This window comes from Hyla sarda, chromosome 10 (assembly GCF_029499605.1).
Source record: "Hyla sarda isolate aHylSar1 chromosome 10, aHylSar1.hap1, whole genome shotgun sequence".
In the NCBI taxonomy this organism is placed as follows: Eukaryota; Metazoa; Chordata; class Amphibia; order Anura; family Hylidae; genus Hyla; species Hyla sarda.
Genome location: NC_079198.1, coordinates 12,808,414 through 12,831,061, shown reverse-complemented (window position 1 = coordinate 12,831,061; position 22,648 = coordinate 12,808,414). Strand labels below are relative to the sequence as shown.

General features: G+C 41.8%; 3 protein-coding genes across 12 annotated transcripts in view; 1 reads left to right on the top strand and 2 right to left on the bottom strand.

Annotated features, from left to right (window-relative positions):
- Positions 1-22,648, top strand: part of LOC130293889 (phospholipase A2 inhibitor and Ly6/PLAUR domain-containing protein-like) — a 134,405-nt gene that overhangs the window by 38,443 nt on the left and 73,314 nt on the right. The window contains exon 3 of the mRNA XM_056543108.1: positions 2,984-3,062. The gene's annotated coding sequence lies outside the window, so the exon portion shown is untranslated. The remainder of the gene's footprint in view (positions 1-2,983; positions 3,063-22,648) is intronic.
- On the bottom strand, positions 14,548-20,211 carry LOC130293887 (phospholipase A2 inhibitor gamma subunit A-like). The gene is made up of 5 exons (XM_056543100.1): positions 19,460-20,211; positions 18,304-18,420; positions 16,655-16,801; positions 15,055-15,201; positions 14,548-14,843 (listed from the first exon to the last, which is right to left on the bottom strand). The coding sequence occupies exons 1-5, from the start codon at positions 19,509-19,511 to the stop codon at positions 14,662-14,664; spliced, it is 645 nt and encodes a 214-aa protein (XP_056399075.1). The 5' UTR covers positions 19,512-20,211; the 3' UTR covers positions 14,548-14,661.
- Positions 21,809-22,648, bottom strand: part of LOC130293890 (phospholipase A2 inhibitor and Ly6/PLAUR domain-containing protein-like) — a 116,718-nt gene continuing 115,878 nt past the window's right edge. For all 10 annotated transcript variants that reach the window (XM_056543113.1, XM_056543117.1, XM_056543114.1 and 7 more), the window contains one exon: positions 21,809-22,291. In XM_056543113.1, coding sequence (XP_056399088.1) covers positions 22,134-22,291 — 158 coding nt within the window. In that variant the 3' untranslated portion in view covers positions 21,809-22,133. The remainder of the gene's footprint in view (positions 22,292-22,648) is intronic.

Sequence of the window (22,648 nt, the reverse complement as noted above, 5' to 3'; positions counted from 1 at the left end):
GAGATGTCTGTGGATAATGCAGAAGTACTGAAGAGAGTACATGTGGAGCTGGATGCTGGTCTTACTGTCACAGACAGAGTCCTGAGTGAAGGAGATGTGATGTCTGGACCAGAGATGGATCGTGACCAGGAAGGTCGAACCACTGGACCAGATGTTGTTGCAGACCCAGGAGCCCTAGACCTTTCTGCTGGGCAGCAGAGAGACAGTGTTGAAGTGAAAGAGAAGTCTGCCAGTGAGCAGAGAGACAGTCCAGAGAGACTGTCCAGGAACTACCCTGAAGCCCAAGTGACCAAGACCCTTGAAAAGGGGGAGACTACTCCTAAAGGTGGAAAAGAGTCTGAACGAGTTGGCTTGAAGGAAGAGACAGGCCAAGCACAGGTGACTGTCAGAGGACAAGAGAATGTCACAAGGTCCAGCAGCGAGAGTAAGGAGACCGCTGTAAGTAAGAGATCTAAAAAAAAACGCGCTGGTCTTGGTAAAAAAAGGGAGCAGATCCAGAACCTTGAAGAAACCTTACAGATGGTTGTCTCAAAAGGAAGAAGTAGTTCATCACCTGACAGAGGAGAAAGAAAAAACGCTTGCAGACTTGAATAAAGAGCAGGAAGCGACGCTTCAGCTGCAGAAAGATATGGAGTGCCACAAAAGTGAGTTGGCGGCTCTGCAGGATGAACTGTCCCGCTCCCAGGGTCTTATGACCAGCAAGGAGAGAGAATTGGAGATTCTGGCCAAGCAGATCTCATTCAAGGATGAAGAAGTGAATGTCCTGTGTGGGGCATATCTGGCTCTACAAAGTGATCACAAGGCTAGGTTGGTAGCCATGGAAGAGTTGGAGAAGGAGAAAGTGGTAATGGCTCATAAGGTGCAGAGCCTGGAGGCGCAGAACGAAACGCATATTAAGTCTCGCGCAGCTGCCTTAGATTCACTGGGTACTCAGCTCTCTGAACAAGAGGCTCAGCTAAAAGTCTATGAGCAGAAAGTGTCCAAGATGGCGCAACTGAATAAAGACAATGAGCAGATGAGAGAACAACTGCTGTCCCTGGAGGATACTGTCAAAAACTTGAGAAGTGAGAAGAAGAACTCTGCTAAGCTCAAGAGTGAGCAGCAGAAATGTTTAAAGCTGGAAGGGGACATGAAGGTCCTAAAAGAAAGTCGTGACCAAGCTATAGTAGAACTGGCTAACGAGAGGTTAAAAGTGTCTCAGATGGAAACTGAGGCCAAAGCCACAGCCGTCCGTGTAAAAGAATAAAAACTGCTTGTGGGGCAAAAGCTACTGGAGACAGGGATGCTTTCTCTAAAAAAGGCGGAGTCTGAACAATGGACGCAAGAAACAGTAGAGTCTGAAGACCATGAGAAGAAGCCATATGAAAGGTCCTCTGAAGCTGAGACTGAGGTGAAACCATATGGGAAGTCCTCTGAAGCTGCAGAGCTATTGACATTGCATGGTGAAAATTCTGAGGCAGAGAAGTTCTCTGAGGTAGAAGTTAAACCAGAGATAACTGCAGAAGCTGCAAGTAAAGTCAGTGACACATCTGAAGGTGCAGGTGAAAAACTGGCTAAAGGCGCCAAGAGTTCTCAGCCTTAAAATGAGCCTGTGAAAGTCGGTGTCCCTAAAGAAAGGGCTAATAAGAAAGCAGAGTCCTTAAAAAGAGGTCACTGTGATAGAAGACTGGGTCGTGGTGGAAACCCTGAGAGGCACTGGATTAGAAAACACTGGAAGAAAGTCCGCAGAAGTAGAATTTGGAGAAGAGTCCGTCTCAAGGAGAAGATGGACAGGTGCATTAAAGGGAAGCCTCCTGAAATTGTGGAGGATGACTTAGAAGACCTGCAAATGGGTGATACAGGCTCGGTTGGCCACCAGCAAAGTTCGTGCAATGGTCATACCAGTGACAGAAGAAGACAATGGCTTAGAGCATCTGCCTTGTCCGCACCTAGTGTCCAGAGCACTGCACAGACCAAGATGAAGAACCTGGTGTTGGAAAGGTGTGACATGAATGGAGCTTTTTACAAGGAATTTGTCAAAGGTGACCAAAAGTCTTGTGCTCGGTGGCTGATGAAAGTGCGAATGAAAGAAGGGTGGACCATTGAAGTGGTGCAGATAAAATCTACTGATGAAGGAAGCCAATTGCCTCAAAACCTGTTGGACGTAGCTGTTCAAGGAAAAGGAAAGGCAGTTGGACTCTGCCTTTTGAATACAAGTGCTCCTTCCCGGTGGTCTGAGCAGAGGGGGGGGGGGGGGGGATGTGTGGCAAGGAAAGGGTGTATTTCCCTTGCTATCTCTGCAGAATGCTCCACCTGTGGCCTGATTAATGAGGTATCAGGAAGGGAAAGTGTGTGTTTTAAAAGGAAAAGAGACAGAATAGTTGGGGCTCTTCCTAGGAGACAGCATGTGGGCTGTAGGGAAGAGACAGAGGCTGCTGAGGAGTACACAGCCCGAGCTGAGTGGCTCAAAGAGAGTGACATTGTGAGTAGAAGGTTGCAGGGGACATATGTTTAACAACCGCTGAGCTTCCCTCAGTCGGTTAGTCAGGACAAGCTGATCTGTTTAGTCAGTGACCAGACGGTCTAGGATTTTGTTTTGTTCCTGCTTTTTGTTTATTTCTTACCCTGCAACCTGTCTAATAAAACTGGCAAGGTGCCAGATTTGCATTATAAGCGTTTGTTTGCTGGTTTATTGAGGAGAAACGCATCCTGTGGCGTGGTCAAGGACGATCCCAGAGCTAATCCCCAAGACGGATCGTCACAGTGTGTATGTGTGTGTGTGTATGTGAGTGTATGTATGTGTGTGTGTGTGTGTGTGTGTATGTGTGTGTGTGTATGTGTGTGTGTGTGTGTGTGTGTGTGTCGGAACCCTGATTTCTATTATTCATTTGATCAAACTGGCAAACCTTGTTTCTTGTAATAGAGTAAAATTTACCAACAGTTATATCTATATGTTTACTGTTCTCATCTCTTGTACTTACTGTCAAAGAACTCTTTGTTACAGAGGTCTTCATCACAACACTTCGTGCTAATTAGAAGATGATTCTTCTCGTTCACCTTTCCGTAAGGTTCCCTATCACAAGGTAAGTCACGAGAGCAACCCTTGAATATAGAGTGATAGGTTTTATCTAAAATGTAAAAAATGTATTAGTTAGGAGAGTCGGAAGAGGTCGCATAGGCATGGACCTATTCTATAGTTCACATCTTGGTCAAACAGGTACTTTATTTTTATTATTTTTATCTTTTATTTTATTTATTTTTTCTCTTTCTTTTCCTTCTTCTTTTCATTTTCTTTATTCCGTTTCTGGAATCTAACCAAAATAATATAGATTGCTATGTTCCTACCTAATACACACTCACGGATTTGAATGTATTGTAGATAATCTATAAATCTGCAACTCAATTCCTATAGAAACATGGCAACTGCTTCAAGCTACCTAGTTGTAGGGTTCTTGTTACAATATTGCATATACGCTTTGACAATGAACTCTATTCTTGCTGCCGCAAGATTTTTCTTTCTTTGTTATTTTTATTTTTCTATTTTACTGAATTGAAAATTGTATTGATAAAACGATAAATAAACAGTTAAATAAAAAAAAAAATGTATTAGTTAGTAATCATTTTAAGCATACATATTAAAGTGTACCTGTCGTCAACAAAAACTTTTTATATAATGTAGATAATACAATTATATGTATATTTGTAATATACATTGGTTAAAAATTTGTATATTTTTGTCCCTGCAGCTATTGCCTGTGTGTCTCTATGAGGAGTCTAAATACAGGAAGTGAGGGTGGACAAGCAGGGCTCTGTGCACTGAGGACAAGCAGGGCTCCGTACACTGAGGACAATTAGGGCTCCGTACACTGAGGACAAGCAGGGTATGCACATGAGGATAAGCAGGGCTCTGTACACTGAGGACAAGCAGGGCTCCGTACACTGAGGACAAGCAGGGTATGCACATGAGGACAAGCAGGGCTCTGTACACTGAGGACAAGGAGGGCTCTGTACACTGAGGACAAGCAGGGCTCTGTACACTGAGGACAAGCAGGGCTCTGTACACTGAGAACAAGCAGGGTGTGCACATGAGGACAAGCAGGGCTCTGTACACTGAGAACAAGCGGGGCTCTGTACACTGAGGACAAGCAGGGCTCTTTACACTGAGGACAAGCAGGGCTATTTACACTGAAAACAAGCAGGGCTCTGTACACTGAGGACAAGCAGGGCTCTGTACACTGAGGACAAGCAGGGCTCTGTACACTGAGGACAAGCAGGGCTCTGTACACTGAGGACAAGCAGGGCTCTGTACACTGAGAACAAGCAGGGTGTGCACATGAGGACAAGCAGGGCTCTGTACACTGAGGACAAGCAGGGCTCTGTACACTGAGGACAAGCAGGGCTCTGTACACTGAGGACAAGCAGGGCTCTGTACACTGAGGACAAGCAGGGCTCTGTACACTGAGGACAAGCAGGGCTCTGTACACTGAGAACAAGCAGGGTGTGCACATGAGGACAAGCAGGGCTCTGTACACTGAGGACAAGCAGGGCTCTTTACACTGAGGACAAGCAGGGCTCTGTACACTGAAGACAAGCAAGGCTCTGTACACTGAGGACAAGCAGGGCTCTGTACACTGAGGACAAGCAGGGCTGTGTACACAGAGGAAAAGCAGGGCTCTGTACACTGAGTACAAGCAGGGCTTTGTACACTGAGGACAAGCAAGGCTCTGTACACTGAGGACAAGCAGGGCTCTGTACACTGAGGACAAGCAGGGCTCTGTACACTGAGGACAAGCAGGGCTCTGTACACTGAGGACAAGCAGGGCTCTGTACACTGAGGACAAGCAGGGCTCTGTACACTGAGGACAAGCAGGGCTCTGTACACTGAGGACAATCAGGGCTCTGTACAGTGAGGACAAGCAGGGCTCTGTACAGTGAGGACAAGCAGGGCTCTGTACAGTGAGGACAAGCGGGGCTCTGTACAGTGAGGACAAGCGGGGCTCTGTACAGTGAGGACAAGCGGGGCTCTGTACACTGAGAACAAGCAAGGCTCTGTACACTGAGGACAAGCAGGGCTCTGTACAGTGAGGACAAGCAGGGCTCTGTACAGTGAGGACAAGCAGGGCTCTGTACACTGAGGACAAGCAGGGCTCTGTACACTGAGGACAAGCAGGGCTTTGTGCACTGAAGACAAGCAGGGCTCTCTGTAGTGAGGCGTTGTGACATGCCCCAGGATGAGGATGATTGACAAGCCAGGAGCCTGCACAGATCCCTGCTTGTCCTCCCTCACTTCCTGTATTTGGACTCTTCATAGAAACACACAGGCAATAGCTGTAGGGACAGCAATTTTTCACCCAGAAATATACACATTTTTTAACCAATGTTTATTACAAATATACATGTAATGGTATTATCTACATTATATAAAAACTTTTTGTTGACAACAGGTACACTTTAATTATTTAAATAAAACAGAAAAAAGACGAAAAACTAAATAAGTAACATAAATATTGAATAAACTATTCTTAATCCCCAAAAAGGTAACATAAAAATTACAAATTTTGTTAAATAACATCTGGCACTGGGAAATACCAGAACGAGTCCTAAATGAGTACTAATTCATCCTCTTAGTCCTGTCTATTAGGGCCTTTTGGTCATAAATGATCACTCTTCTGGATGTCTAGGTATCTACAAATGTGTAAAAAGAGGCAATTAGATTTAAGGAAATAAGTTGATACTCACTATTTTTATATTCCTCAGAAATTGTTATACATCGATCTCCCTCAGGACATTCCTTTTCTTCTTGCTCACATGTATCCGAGTTCCTTTCATGACAATGGTAGCATTTGATAGCAGCAGCTGGGAATTAAATACATTTATTATTCTACATATAGAAGCATGTGCATAATATTATTGATCAAAGATAGGAAAATAAAAAAAACTAAAAGCAATAAAAAAGAAAGGATTGATGAAAGTGTTAGCAGGACAGTTTTTCTCAATAATTAGTTACTGTCTGATCTTGGTACCGCAATGGGCACTGTCAGGCCCAAGGCCTGATTATGGAAACATACATGTGTTTTATAATTGTATCTGTGTATAAACTAAGACCTGGGCGTGAGGGTCATTCAGACTGTGGGTTTGTGTATTGCATTTTACTGGGGGTCTGGTTGTTTGGCATCTCCTTTGAAGTCATGCACTCATGTCCCATCATATAATCAAACAGATAAGGGGTCAGGAAGAGAGATGCCCCACCTGGTGGGATCAGAGGGGAGGGGGGGATGGAGTTTCCCTCCAAAGAAGCAGATAAGATTTAAAATGCTGGACTCAACTGTTGTTCAATGCTGTGCCAAAAGCTGACAAGAGCTGGACTCTCACTGACAAGGACGGCTATACCATCATGCTGTAAGAACTTCATTTTTTGTTTTCTGAACTTGCCTTGCCAAACTCTTTTATATATTTTTATACCTGTATGTCATTTGTTTCTGTATTTTTATATAGTCAGCACTGTGATACCTTTTATCAGATTAAATGTTTAATTAATCAGCTCTGGTCTTGATCTCTAAATATATGAGCTCCCCTTTCTGAAGGCAGCTCTGGTGGAAACACGTTTATCTAAGGGTTAATTTGGGGACTTGCTGGGACTAGTAGTGGATACCCAGAGGTCCGGTGGCCTTAACCCTTGCACCATTACACTCTCTCTAATGTCTTGGCTGGACCGATAGGGTGTGACCGTGACAGGCACTAACACACCGCCAGAAAATAATATATCCAGATGTTTAGCTACAATGATGTTTTATATGATTGAGTAAATGATTATTTTATAATCAAAAGCACTAATGGACATCAGTGTCTTCCCAGAACAATTTTACATATATATATATACATCTGCCACTCCTTGGTGTTTAATGCTTTGGGCTTTACTCCATAATTTTTTTTTTGAGACTGTAAGAATCGAAAACAACGCTGAACATATAATCCATTCCAGTAACTTATTCTACTCTTATCACGGGTTAGACTCTCAGCTCATACGTACCAATGGAGAGTAAGAAGGGAAGAAGGAGGACGCTTATTATAACAGTCTTCATTCTTGCTGTGTCCAAATATCTTGAATGATCTTCTACTTGAGACTCCTCAATAGATGTACCTGATACTCGAGTGCTGTCATTTATACAGTATCAATGGATGGAGGGAGATGATGTAACGTTGGGTTCTAGTATAGGATCTGTTGACTGTAGAGATTTCAGCCCATGGTAATTTCATATACTTGTATTGTGCTTGAGGTCAATCACATAATGGCGTTGCCCAGACTTTCTTTGCCAAAGTCATGTTCCTATGAGCTTATTTGATCAGCCTTGGAGGGTAAATGGTTCTTCCCAATGTTCACATAGAGCAGACAACAGGACACAGAACTTGTTTATTTCACAATGTTATTAATGTTAATAGATGGAGTGGCGCCATCCCGGATCCGCCACTACCGGTCTATCTCTGTTTAGGGTCTGTATAGTCCTTTTGGTTGTACTTGCTTCGGTATACATTGACATGGCGCCTTAACATTTGTCTTCTTTGCTTAGTTCCACATATTAGTGCCATTTGTGATATGTTTTTTTCAATAAAGATTTTTATTTTATGTATATTTTCACATACAGCGACTCTGTTCTGTTTTCTTGGACGATATAATGTTAGTAAATGGTAGATTTAACATTTGGATGAAAAACTAAAAACTTTCTATACACCTTATTAAAAGGAAAACTGTCACCCTGTCCATCTACACTAGACCCAATAAACTGGGTTATAGAGAACAGGAGTCCAACAAGGGGTCACTTACTTAAATATGTCCAGTAGGTCCTGAGATATGTCCTCCAGAAGATCCTCTGCAAAATTCAGTGAATCACGCACAGGGGGCGGGGCTCCGGACACTCACTTTACATATTCATTGTCTGTGACTCCACATCCTAGTGACAATAAATATGTAAATTGTGTGACCGGAGCTCCGCCCCCTGTTTGCGAGTCACTGAATTTAGCAGAGGATCTTGTGGGAGACATATCTCAGGATATACAGACCCTACTGACTCCTGTTCACCAACACTATAACCCATGTATTGGCATCCTGCACAGATCGTGGGGGGGGGAGACACAGCTCACACCGGGTGATATAGCTGGATCCTGGGCATTCATCACAAAAGAACTTGTGTACAGAATTGGCTGGCAGTCATATGGTCGCCTTGGCATCTGCATCGCCCATTGGGGGCTGCGTCTCTCTGTACCCATCTTTGCAGAACAGGTGGGAAACCAACACTGGACTTTTAAAGGGGTACTCCGCTGCTCAGCGTTTGGAACAAACTGTTCCGAACGCTGGAACTGGTGCCGGGAGCTTGTGACGTCATAGCCCCGCACCCTCATGACGGCATGCACCGCCACCTCAATGCAAGTCCATGGGAGGGGGCGTGACAGCCGTCACGCCCCCTCCCATAGACTTGCATTGAGGGGGTGGGGAGTGGCCTCATATGAGGGCAGGGCTATGACGTCAAAATAATATGTACATGTGGGAAGTGGCCGGAGCGTAGACATCAGCTGATAATGTTCAGGCTATTTTAAGTGAATGGACCCACTCCAGTGCTCCTCATATGTATACCTGAGAGGTATAGCCTTAATGCTGTGTGAACCTAGTCTAGATAGGTGATGTGTGATACTTTGCTACTCTGGTTGCCTCTTAGATAGACCTCTGAGGTCAGGATATGAGATCAGGATATGAGGTCAGGATATGAGGTCAAGATATGAGGTCGTGAAATGATGGCAGGATATCAGGTCTGGAAATGAGGTCAGGATATGAGGACGGGATACAAGAATGGTATATGAGGACGGTATATGAGGTCGGGAAATGAGATTGGGATATGAGGTCAGGATATCAGGACAAGATATGAGGACGGGGAATGAGGTCAGGATATGAGGACAAGATATGAGGACGGGGAATGAGGTCAGGATATGAGGACAAGATATGAGGACGGGGAATGAAGTCAGGAAATGATGACAGAGGACAAGATATGAGGATGGGATATGAGTACAGAATATGAGGTTAGTCAATGTAGTTCCTGTTTTTTATTTGGATCCTCAGCCTTCTCATTTATGGTTTGTGGTTTGTCTCCATCTCCTGTTATTGCCATTTTGTTTAAAAAAAAAAATGACAAGAAAATATGTTTGTTATTCATGCAAAAAACGAAATAAAAATAAAATAATAATAATAATCTGTAATAATCAGTAGAGAGTATGAAGGAAAGAAGGAGGACACTCATTATAACAGGCTTCATTGCTGTGGACAAGTATCTTAAATGATCTTGTAATTCTGAGACGTCTCAATAGATGTACCTAGTACTGCAGTATTATCTTTTATATAGTATCAATTAGAAATGAGCGACGTTACAGCGATTCGATTCTGCACGAACCTCGCGGCTCGGCGGTTGCTGACTTTAGCTTTCAGGTGCTCCGGTGGCTGGAAATGGTGGATACAGTCCTAGGAGAGTCTCCAGCCACCGGAGCACCTGAAAGCTGAACTCATTTATGCTAAAGTCAGCAACCGCCGAGCCGCGAGGTTCGTGCAGAATCGAATCGCTGTAACTTCTTGTATCAATAGCTGGAGGGAGATGATGTAACGTTGGGTTTCAGTATGGGATCTGTTGACGGTAGAAATTTCAGCCCGTGGTAATTTTTAGATATTTGCATTGTGCTTAAGGTCAATCACATAATGGCGTCGCCCAGACTTTTTTTTTTTGCCAACTTCATTTTCCTATGAGCTTATTTGATCAACCTTGGAGGCTAAATTGTTCTTCCAGACAACAGGACACGGAACTTGTTTACTTCACAACCGACCTACAGTTCTGTCTCTCTTAGGACTACTGTTGAATTTTGCTTCAGTAGAGGAGGAAATGTCCAATTTTACACAACATAAGAATCTGAGTCCTGTTTTGAGATATTTATGGTAGTGGGGCTTAAAATGTCCAATGATTTGGGATAAAAAAATGTTGAGCAATGCTTCTGGTCACATCGTACCTGCACAACATCTCAGACATTAAACTTGGGATTTCATGAAGACAACCACTGTCCACCTGGCATATGGATAGTCATACAGTATCTGTGCCGATCAGCTATGGTTACTATCTAAAAAGATCTTTTAGATGACATAACCCCTTAGGATTTATTTATTCATGACACTTCCACCTGTATCAAGGAGTGAGAAAACTGAGGTTTATCCACAATCTATGACTTTGGAGGATTCTTAAAGGGGTACTCCAGTAGAAAACAATATTTTACCGGTACCAGAAATGTAAACAGATATGTAAATTACTTCTATTTAAAAATCTTAATCCTTCCGATACTTATCAGCTAATTTATGCTCCAGAGGAAGTTGTGTAGTTCTTTCCAGTCTGACCACAGTGCTCTCTGCTGACACCTCTGTCCATGTCAGGAACTGTCCAGAACACGAGAGGTTTACTATGTGGATTTTCTCCTGCTCTGGATGTTTCTGACATGGACAGAAGTGTCAGTAGAGAGAAAGGGTTAAAATAGAAGTAATTTACAAATCTGTTTTGTGTGTATGTTCTGTGATATCACTTGATAGATTTGTCTCAAATTTACTGTAATATATTAGGGGGGATACACAATACTATTAAATGTGACTGAAATTGGTCAAGCAGAAGGGGATGATCTCATATGTTCTAGATATAAGCTTATGTGCTGCTGTGTTGGATCGATCCATTATTGTAGGTAGTGACTGTCCAATAGTTTGGTCTACTGTTCACCCAACTACTAGCTTTAACCCCTGCAGATGTGTGATATATAACTAGGGATGTCCCGATACCACTTTTTTAAGACCGAGTACGAGTACCGATACTTTAATTCTAGCACCAATCCGATACCAATTACGAGTACTTTTATTTAAAAGGGAATCTGACTCCAGGGTGACGCGGTTTCTGGCGCTGTTTACCGTATGATATGTGGGTCCTTGTTGTGTACAATGGAGGCGGCTGCTGTAGTATGAGCCAAGATTTCTCTCTTCTCCATTGGGCAGAACAGGAAATTTGCATTGGCGGCGAAACCGGCGGAGCGATTGCACTGACATTCACATGATGAGCAGCGGTAGAAACCGGGTCACCTGCACTATCTACCTATATATTCAGGTTACTGCAGGTGACTCTGCTGTAAGATTGCCTTTAATAGTAGGTAGTAGCCCCTTGTAGGGTATAGTTGTAGATAGCAGGCCCCCCTTGTAGACAACAGGACCCCCCCTTGTAGACAACAGGACCCCCCCTTGTAGGCAGCAGCCTCCCCTTGTAGACAGCAGGCCCCCCTTGTAGACAGCAGCCCCCCTTATAGATAGCAGCCCCCCCCCCTTGTAGCCAGCAAGACCCCCCTTGTAGACAACAGGACCCCCCTTGTATGCAGCAGCCTCCCCTTGTAGACAGCAGTGCCCCTTGTAGACAGCAGGCTCCCCTTGTAGACAGCAGGCCCCCCCTTGTAGACAGCAGGACCCCCCCTTGTAGACAGCAAGGCCCCCCTTGTAGACAACAGGCCCCTTTGTAGATAGCAGGCCCTCCCTTGGAGATAGCAGGCCCCCCCTTGTAGACAGAAAGGCCCCCCTTGTAGACAGCTGGCCCCCTTGTAGATAGCAGCCCCCCCCCCCTTGTAGATAGCAGGCCCCCACTTGTAGATAGCCGGCCTGTCCTCATCACGCCCCCTCCCATAGCTGTCACGCCCCCTCCCCTAGACTTGCATTGAGGGGCGGGGTGTGTCACACGGGGACAGAGTTGTGATTTCTATGGACCTCCAGCGGTTCCAGTGGTTCCGGAAGCCGCTACAGGTGGGTGTTGCGTGTTAGATCCAGGGGTTTCCCAGCAGCGGGACCCCGGCAATCTGACATCATATCCCCTATCCAAAGGATAAGATGTCTAGGGGCGGAGTACCCCTTTAAACAAAATTGGTCCCAGTACAGATCCCTGAGGTCCCCACTGGTGACAAGACCTTGCTCTGAATATTCTCCATTGACTACAACCCTCTGTTGTCTGTCACTCAGCCACTGCCTCATCCATTCAACAATATGGCAATCTAGATATGCGATGTCTACTGCCCCTCCGCCATCTATTATTTTAGTCACCCAGTCAAAAAAATCAATAAGATTTGTTTAACATGATCTCCCTGCAGAAAACCAGTGTTGTTTTTCATCTTGCAATCCATGGGATTTTAGATAAAAACAGAAATTGCGAAGAACTCCAGCTCGGTGCAGATCAATGTGCCATCTTAATTCTCTTGGAGCTACATGGATCACAGGTACAACAGAATGTGACGCGTTTCGGCCAGGTGCTGGCCTTACTCATACCATGTGACATGTTTCTGTTGTACCTGTGATCCATGTAGCTCCAAGAGAATAAAGATGGCACATTGATCTGCACCGAGCTGCAGTTCTTCGCAATTTCTGTTTTCAGTTATTTGGGTGCAGTCCGCGCCCTACCCGTGCTCAGCCTGGTGGGCTTGGGGTGAACTGATATACACATTCATTGCATTCATGGGGTTTTAGATGTTCCACAATCCTATCCTTTAGTAGGGTTTCCATTAATTTCCTATCCTTTCCTGGGGTAAATGTTAAAGTGTAGCCTCATACCTCTTATTGTCAATCTTGGTTATACACCATTGTTTGCTATGTAGACAGTTTCTGACATTTATGGCTGTGTTTTATGTCATAATGTTGTTTTATGTGTATTGTGTAATGAAAGGTTGCCTCTGCCTTTTCAACACAGTCATTGCAGTTTGTGTCTTTTTTTTAAAGGGGCACTCTGCTAAAAACATCCTATCCCCTAGCTCCGCTGCGGCACCCCTGTCATTCAGTGCATGCCAGTTGCCATGCCCCCTCCATTCATGTCTATGGGAAGAGGCCTGATGATGTTTTCAGCGGTGTACCCCTTTAAAGATGTAATATATAGAATCATATATATTTCTGTTTATGTATTAACATATATTTTATTTCTTTATTTCTCTTTTGCATTTAAATATTATACGAGTGTATGTATGTATGTACTAGCATGGCATATATATATATATTTATTTATTTATTTATCAACTTTTGAACTTGATATCTGTAGTGTTTTATACATGGTCTTAATTTTATATGAAATGTACACATGGGTAAATATTTTATATAATATTTTTAATATATTTATGTATTTCACTTATTATTTGTAGTGTTGGTCACTTTTGTGCATGTAATCATGGATAAAAATCATGCTTCTTTATATATTAGGATTTCAGTTGTCCATAGGTCAGCTTGCATCTATAATTACCAACCAATTGGGCTGTTTGTTCCCTTATCAAAGATGGCTGCCTAATAGACAGAGCCTAATAATGTGTTCTATTACGCCATGTTAACGCAGTGTTTTTTCAGGTGTTTTTCATTTATGCATCCACATTTTGTAACATATATGTGTGCTATGTAATTCAATGGGACACATATTTGCAGCCCCGATAGAGACGTGCCACTTATTTACGTGGCTGCGAAAATGGCTGTAACCACTTTCAATTGACTTACAGAGAGCAAATAAATGCTAAAAAAAAAGTGGAAGCAATTTTGAAGACTAATTTTTACAAATGAAATGTGCCTGAAAATACACTGTGTGAATATAGCCTGGCAGTCTATGGAAAATTGGCCACTGTGGGAATTAAAGGGGTACTCCGGCGATAAGAGATCTTATCCCCTATACAAAGGATAGGGGATAAGATGCCTGATCGCGGGGGTCCCTTCCCTGGGGACCCCTGTGATCTTGCACGCAGCACCCTGTTACAATCAGTCCCTGGAGAATGTTCGCTCCGGGTCTGATGACTGGCGATCACGGGGCCGGAGCATTATGATGTCACGGCTCCGTCCCTGTGTGACGTCACGCTCCGCCCCCTCAATGCAAGCCTATGGGAGGGGGCGTGACGGCTGTCAAGCCCCCTCCCATAGGCTTGCATTGAGGGGGCGGAGCGTGATATCACACGGGGGTGGAGCCATGACATCACAATGCTCCGGCCCCGTGATCGCCAGTCATCAGTCCCGGAGCGAACATGCTCCAGGGACTGATTGTAACAGGGTGCTGCGTGCAAGATCACGGGGGTCCCCAGCAGCGGGACCCCCGCGATCAGGCATCTTATCCCCTATCCTTTGGATAGGGGATAAGATGTCTTAGCGCCGGAGTACCCCTTTAAAGACCTTTTTATATATATATATATATATATATACAATGTGAGAACTGACGGCTGATTTTCAATACACTTTAATGGAACACATTATTAGATATACATTTATTTTTATTATTTAAAATAAATAACAGTTTTATACCTTTTTTTACTGTTACTTTTTTGTTGTAGTTTTGCACTGTATTTTGGTCAGTAGTTTTATCAATAGCTAGGAGTGGAAGCAATACAGAGGAAAGCTATTATGGAAGGATTTGCACCTATTTCTGTGTTTTGGCCCCCCACGTCTGGTTTCTGTGCGTGAACCCAGCCTATCACAGGAAATTCAATTTTACATAGAGAAAGTATGCAAATAGTTGCTTTAATTTTGCAGAATCATCTACAGATTTCATAAGCAGCAGAAAGAATATTTTTGGGGAACACATTAAACTGATTCAACTTCTTAGTTCCCATGAAGCATTTGATTTCCATTTACGGAAGAAGATTAATTTTTTCCTTATCGTTCTCTTCTTCACCCGGAGGTTTCGGCGGGTTGTCTACACATGTAAAAATCTTTTCGTCAAGTACTTGGACTCCAATCATCTGACTTAGCTCTAACTGGCATGCTAAGGTAGATATGCATCCTTTACATGAGTAAGTGACCATATTGCCATCTGTTAAAAATAAATAAATACATAAATAAATTTCTATGATATAAAAAAAAGTCATATTTAAATTCAACTAGTATTAAGAGTGAAGATCACATGATACATTTGTTCAGAGAAGAATGTTTGCTGTCATCATTCCTGACTTTGATAGACCTGTTGTATTGAAAATAGCAAAAATTCACAAGATAAGTTATAGGTACATTTTCTTAAGAATTACCTGGTTTCTTGACGTCCCCAGAAAATGTCAAACATTTGTCATCTTTTCCCCGGCACATGATCTCATGGTCCCCTTTACATTCTTCTGCAGTGTTTTCTTCATAGCAGCTTGGACATATAACTCCATTGGGTTCATCATCTTCTGGCACTAAAAATAGTTACAAAGGATCACGTCAGGTTTACACTATGACGCAAACTAAATACAAGACTTGGCTGTATTAGCATTAGTGGTACTTATACTGTCACACATTGTGATCACTCTCAAAGTACAGATGTAGGTAGACCATGAACACCAGTAGGCTAATCTAAAGTTGTAAGAAAAACCTAAATAGCAGACTGTCTGTGGGTACTTCTGAGTAGAGACGAGCAAACCGAAACTGTGGAACCCTGAGTTTGGTCAGAACTATGTTAAATGTTTGGTTCGGCTAGAACTCGAACTTCGAACAGTTTGGTTTAGCAAAACCTGCCAAAATGAGGAATGATCACATGTCCTCAGGAACTATATTTCAAACAGCCCTCCCAGTAGGCAGTATAGGGGTGATGTCAGAGACACTATAAAAGTCAATGCACAAAGCTTCAGCAGCCATTAGCAGGTGTGAGGTGAAGATCTCTGTGAGGGACATGGAGCAGTTATCAACACAGATAGGATTAGAAGCCACATATATAATTGTGGCAAAATCTGTTTCTTTAGAAGTTAAGTGTGACAGTTGTTTTTTGTTTTACACTAATTAGAGGGTTTGTGTCACATTTGTGCACTTTAGGATGCCAATCCTGTTGCTACGATCCAAAATGGAAATTTATTTTTACAGATTGTAATTAGCCATTGCTTCTTCACTTTCCAGGCATAATAGCTGTTGATGCTCCCCAAAATGAGAACATTTTTGGACATTAATTTTAAAAAGCATAAAAATGTAACTAGTGCAGTGTGTTTTAAATCAACTGGTTAGTTATCACCAAGCAACATCGGTTAACTCATAGCCATTTATATTGCCATAACTTTTAGATTAACTTTGCCTTTAAAATGGCATAGAAGTCTACTGATGACCTCACAGTTTTATACACAAGATTTAAGGCTATGTTCACATTGTGTTGTTTCAGGGGTATATTATTTGTAAAACTGCGTCTGCAAAATCACTGTCAAATCGCATCTGTATTCTTAACATACATGTTCTCTATGCAGGTCTTTTAGAAAGTGGTTCTCTGTGTGCACAGTTTGTAAAATGATGTCACTTATTTATGCGGCTGTTAAAATGCAGCCATATTGTTACATACAGTGTGCACAGGCAACCACTTTCCAATAGACCTACATAGAGAACATTAATGTTAAAAATGCAGATGCTTGATTTTGCAGACACCTCTTTACAAATAAAATATTCCTGAAAAAACATGGTGTAAACCCAGCATTAGGGCTTCTTACCAGAGTTCGGCCAACTGGCAGAACCAAACTTTTGAAAAGTTTGCTCTAATCATGAGTGCAAGTAAGGCCCCATTCACACAATGTTTGAGGCTTAAGTTGGGCGATATCTTGGCAACCTGTCCTGTAACCTAACCATATACTTTCATTGGCTGAACATAGTATGGTTCTTATCTATTGTACTTACTTTCATAGAATTCAGAGTTACAGAGATCTTTATCACAACACTTTGTGCTGATCAGAAGATAGACGTCATTGTTCACCTTTCCGTATGGTTCCTTTTCACAAGGCAGGTCACGAGAGCAACCCTTGAATATTGAGCGAAAGGTCCCATCTGTAACGATAATTTCATGTGTAATAGCTTAGTAGGAGCAGCGCTTGCTACATAGCAGGTCAGCAGCCGGGCACTCACAGATAATGGCGGACAACAGTGATAACGCTGATGCCCGTCATTAACCCTTCATCATTAACCTGTAGAATACGGCATCTGAAGTAGTTGTGGGCCTTAGGGGGATTCATTAAACCACCTGCGGTGCAATCGTGGGGGTCTGATGTATCAATATGGCCGCCGAAGCTTCACTGCTCCCGGCCTTCTAGCAGACCAGGGAATTAGAGCGCAGATAATATTGATCAATGCCATTCCTATTCATTGAACTGAACAGGAAATAAAAGGAATTAAAAGATTACAATAAATAGTCCCCTGTGGGGACTAAAAAAGTATAAAAAAATTATTTAAATTTTTTTTAAGAAAAGTGAATAAACCCCTCCCCAATAAAAAATAAATTCCCTTCTTTTCCAATTTTACGAAAAAAAAAAAAAAAATCAACACAGAAATGTCTGAACTATTAAAATATTATGTTAACGATCCCATACAGTAAACAGCATAAAAAAACATACCAACATCCTAAATTGGACACATCACATCCCAGGAAAAAAAGAAAAAAAAGTGATCAAAATGTCAAACATACAGAAATGTGGAACCGATAAAAACAACAGATCACAATGCAAAAAATTAGCCCAAAAATGAAAATTTCCTGTGTCCTTAAGGCCAGAATGGGCTGTGTCCTTAAGGGGTTAAACCCAACAGTGTAACAAAGCTGACAAATTTTGTTAAAGAACATTTGGCACTGGGACCAAACGATTTAAATTATGACACATAGGAAGGGTCACAGTAGAAGGAGGAATTAGCAGTCATTTAGATGTACAGTATATTAAAGGAAAACCTACACAATAAACCCAATACATAGGATTACAATGTGGGTGAACCTGAGTAAAATGATGTATCACTTACATAAATTGGTGGTCCGATTCCAGAGTTATAGTATAGTCCTCATTGCTGGTAAACTAATCTGGTCCGTTGCGAATCGGAGATGGGAACCAGCCTTATGAGCTTCCCTGTCTCCTTCCTCTGTGCTACCATAATCCTGTCCATCTGCTGAATATGCATAAATCTTCATTCACATCCTAATGGTGTGAGAGCCTATGCCTACGTGACCATTCTGCTATTCTAGCAGGGCACAGGTGCTACATTTTAGTCAAGGAGGGGCGCCTGTGCTCTTTTATTCTAGCAGGGTGCTAATGGGGGCATAGGCTACCATATTATGTAAGAAGGAGGCAAGGAAGCTCAGAAACCAGGTTCCTGTCTTCAATGGACAAAGGACCAAATTAGTTTACCAGCAACGGGGACTATAACTCTAAAACTGGACCACCAATTTATGTAAGTGATACACCATTTTACTCAGGTTCACCCCACTAAAAGCCAGTTAATTAGTTTTATTGCTAGTGAACCCACTGTCAGTTTCCACAAGTGCAGAAAGGGTAAAAATTGATACTCACTATTTTTGTATTCCTCAGAGATAGTTATACATTGGTCTCCCTCTGGACATTTCTTTTCTTCGTGCTCACATGTATCTGAGTTTCTCTTATGACAGTGGTAACAGTTGAGAGCAGCAGCTGAGATTAAAGCACATTTTATATTTAACATATAGACTGTCTCAGATGTATACACATGTCTACCAAAGATATGATAGACAGTAAATAAAACAAAATAATTTGAAAACATTGAAAAAGAATGAACTGATGAAAGCTTAAGCAGGATACTTTTCCATATTCATGAGTTACAGTTGTCATAGATATTGGTACCGCCATGGGTATCAACACAACGCCAGAGAATTATACATCCCGATCTGTACCTTCAATGACCAAGACCCTACAAGCACCGACTGACAGCAACATCTTCTCACAACAAAGAAAAAGTTGGACGTTTTGACAATAAACAGGTAAAAGGTCTAGAAGTCTAACTCGGGACTATGGTTGTTACCCACAGTGGGACCAGGAGCTCCTAGGACTTGGTTGGCTTTACGTTATATTTATGTCAAAAAAAGGATTGGATAATATATAAAATAGTGTATATCAATGTGTAAAATAAGGCTGGGTTCACACATTGTAACATCACAGGCAATATATGGCCATAAAATAGGTGTAAAAAATTACCATATTTTTATTCTAATAATGTACTCTAAAAGTCTATGGAAAAGCGGCCATCAATACACATTGTTTACAAAAACTTTTTTTTTAAAACAGAGTGTGCTCTGATGACTTCTTTTCTATAGACTTTCATAGAGCACATTATTAGATTAAATTGGATTTTCAACCTCTCTCCCCAGTGATCAGACACTGTCCTGTGGATAGGGGATAAGTTTTAAACTAGTAGAAGTACTTTTCTCCAATATTGCCACCCTAGGGAAGTTTATAAAAAAATAAATAAAAAATAATAAAAAAGAATAAATAACTACACTAAATTTAATTTGTTTTAATGTTTTAGTTATATTTTATCTGAGAAATGAGTTACAATTATTGTATTTTTTATCATGGTAATCCTATACTTACAATAAACTCTAAACATATAGCGATCTATCCCATAAATAATTCTACTGTTATTATCTGAACTATAATCCATGGCTCACCGGTTAGACTCTCAGCTCATACGTACCAATGGAGAGTAAGAAGGAAAGAAGGAGGACACTTATTATAACAGGCTTCATTCTTGCTGTGTCCAAATCTCTTGAATTATCTTGGTTTTGAGACTCCTCAATAGATGTACCTGGTACTCGGGTGCTGTCATTTATATAGTATCAATGGCTGGAGGGAGATGATGTAACGTTGGGTTTCAGTATGGGATCTGTTGACCGTAGAGATTTCAGCCCATGGTAATGTTCATATACTTGTATTGTGCTTGAGGTTGATCAGATAATGAAGTTGTCCAGACTTTCTTTGCCAAATTAATTTTCCTATGAGCCTATTTGATCAGCCTTGGAGGCTAAATGGTTCTTCCAAATGTTCACGTAGAGCAGACAACAGGACATGGAACTCCCCTACTCCCCTGGTGACTTCTTTCTTTATTTCAAAACACAGTCATCTGAAATAACTTTTTGGTGGTCTCATTGGATGGAAAACCAGTGGGGTATGACTGGGTTCACACAAAGTCCTAGGTTTATATTGGCATCCCATCAAAAATGGGGTTGTCGACATATACCAAGTCTCACTGCATCCGTCCTGTCATACTAGTTCATTTTAAGCTGGCTCCAGCAGTGAGATCCCATACACTGAATTACTGTAGTCACCAGTGGACTGACATATTAGAGAGACAAGACCAATGGGGACAACACCTTTAAATATCATCTAGTCAATGTAATGTCCTGTTTATGTAAAGCCCTGCATTGTGTTTGGACCCTCAGCCTTTATAAATGCATCCCTAGGGTAGGAAACACATGACAACCCCTGGTTAACTAGCCAACAGTCTTGAGAAAGGCTTCTAGGTCTATGTAAAAATTTACACGACCCAAATAATTTCCATATGTTTGTAGACTGTGAAGAATTTTTGCTGTGTACACTTTTGCTTTACATTGGTCACTTAAAGGGATACTCTGATGGAAAACAATTTTTTTTAATCAACCGGTGCCATAAAATTTAACAGATTTGTAAATTACTTCTATTTAAAAAATCTTAGTATTTCCAGTACTTCTCAGCTGCTGTATGCACCAGAGGAAGTTGAGTAGTTCTTTTCTGTCTTACCACAGTGCTCTCTACTGCCACCTCTGTCTGTGTCAGGAACTGTCCAGAGCAGGAGAGGTTTGCTATGGGGATTTGCTCCTGCTCTGGACAGTTCCTGACACAGACAGAGGTGGCAGTAGAGAGCACTGTGGTCAAGCAGAAAAGAACAAATCAACTTCCTCTGAAGCATACAGCAGCTGATAAGTACTGAAAGGATTAAGGTTTTTAAATAGAAGTCATTTACAAATTTGTTTAACTTATTGGCACCAGTTGATAAAAAAAAAAGTAGTAAAGTGAAATGAGTTAAGAAATCAGTTTTTTTTCTGCAGGATTGCTGTTGCATTTTGCCTCAGAAAAGAAGAGGAAATATGCATTTATATTTTGATATTTTTGATATTTGTTTTAGTGGACTATTTAGTGGACTATTAATAGCAATCTTTCTATTGCTATTACTGTTCATTGCTAAGCAATGGCATAACATTGATCAGTAATATCAACAATCTACTTGTACAGCCTGCCAGCAGCAGACGTATAAAGATCCCCAAAGAGCAGCATGGAGGAGGGTTAAAGAACTCTAGCACCCATATTTACTCACTGGACCCCTGCAATCCCACTGCGGGTGTTCCAATGAGTGTCCACTAACTCCCACAACTGATTTAGATGCTGTTCTCAGCATTGATCATAGCATCTAAATGGTTAATGGTGGACATCAGCTGGATCCACTGTCTATAAAGTGAGCGCACTATTTACGTCCTGTCTCCCTTGGGGTTAAATAAAATATAACACCAGACCACCCCTACAATTCTATATAGCCATTTCATAATTAAAACCTTTCCTAAAAACTTTTCTAATCAACCAATCCAGCGGCCATTGCAGTTTCCATAGAAGTTGTCATTGTCACCATATTTCCTAGACTCCTAAAATAAAAATAAAAATATTTTTTTTTTGGTGATATATTCCCGATCGCCCATACTGATGCCTTATGGGGCAGATTCCCTATTTAGAAAATATTTATACATTGAACTCAATAGCAGACTGATCCCACTAATAATGTCTGAAGGATTTTATTATTTACCTTTAAGTTAAAGATTTTCAGAATAATAGGGATCAAAACATTATAAAGACATATTAGGAAATTGGGCAGCACAGACGATGGATTGGATTTAGTTGAAGGAAGTTATGTAAATTTTTTAATGTAACTTTGTAGGATTTTAAAGGAGAAGTTTCATCCTAGAAAAATTTTGAAAAACATATCCCATATCTGCAGGAGTTGGAGATTTCTGGGGGGGATGTCTGACTGTACGGGCCTTCTGCTCTCCCCGGGAGTTGCGCGTCATGGCCCCTGCCCGAAGTGGGGGAAACCATGCCCCCTCCACATACTATATCTCTATGGGAGAGCTGAAGATAGCCAAATGCTATCCCATAGAGATATATGGAGGGTGGTGTGGCGGACCCCCCATGATCTAAAACAAATGCGGATAGGGGATAAGTTTATCAGAATTTTGTAGGATGAGACACCTCCTTTAAGAGTGGTGGAAGGAACATTTCTAGAGAACGCATTGATTCAGCTTTTTGATTCCAGCATTGCAGAATTTGATGTTTATGGTACTAGTTCAGTTTTCTTCCTGATGTTTCTCTTTTTTGCTTGGAGGGTTCTTGCACTCAAAATTTCCTCCATTAAGCATTTTGATTCCAATTATCAGGTCTGATAGTCGTTCACATTCTAGGGCAGACATGCATCCTTTGGCTGAGTAAGAGATTGCAACTCCATCTGTCAACAAATCATATTTACAATGAAGTACTATTAGCAATGAAGAGCGATAGATACATTTTCCACATCTAAGGTTTTCAATGGCTTGTTCTGGTTATATTGGGGCACGCCAACATTTGCTGTTTTCTAATAGATAAATTGGAGAATACAAAAAACAGAGAAAAAGAGAGAAAAAGGGGACAACAGCGGCACACACTTCCGTCAGGACGCTCCTTCAGTGAAATACAACAATGAATTCTCCACACTGCCTTGGCTCTCAAACTCAACAGACTGCATGCACATATATGCTGAAAAGGACTGTGAGATCTGCTCCCGGGGGAGGCACTACAATAAGGCAGCTGCCTTAGGGCACCGGCT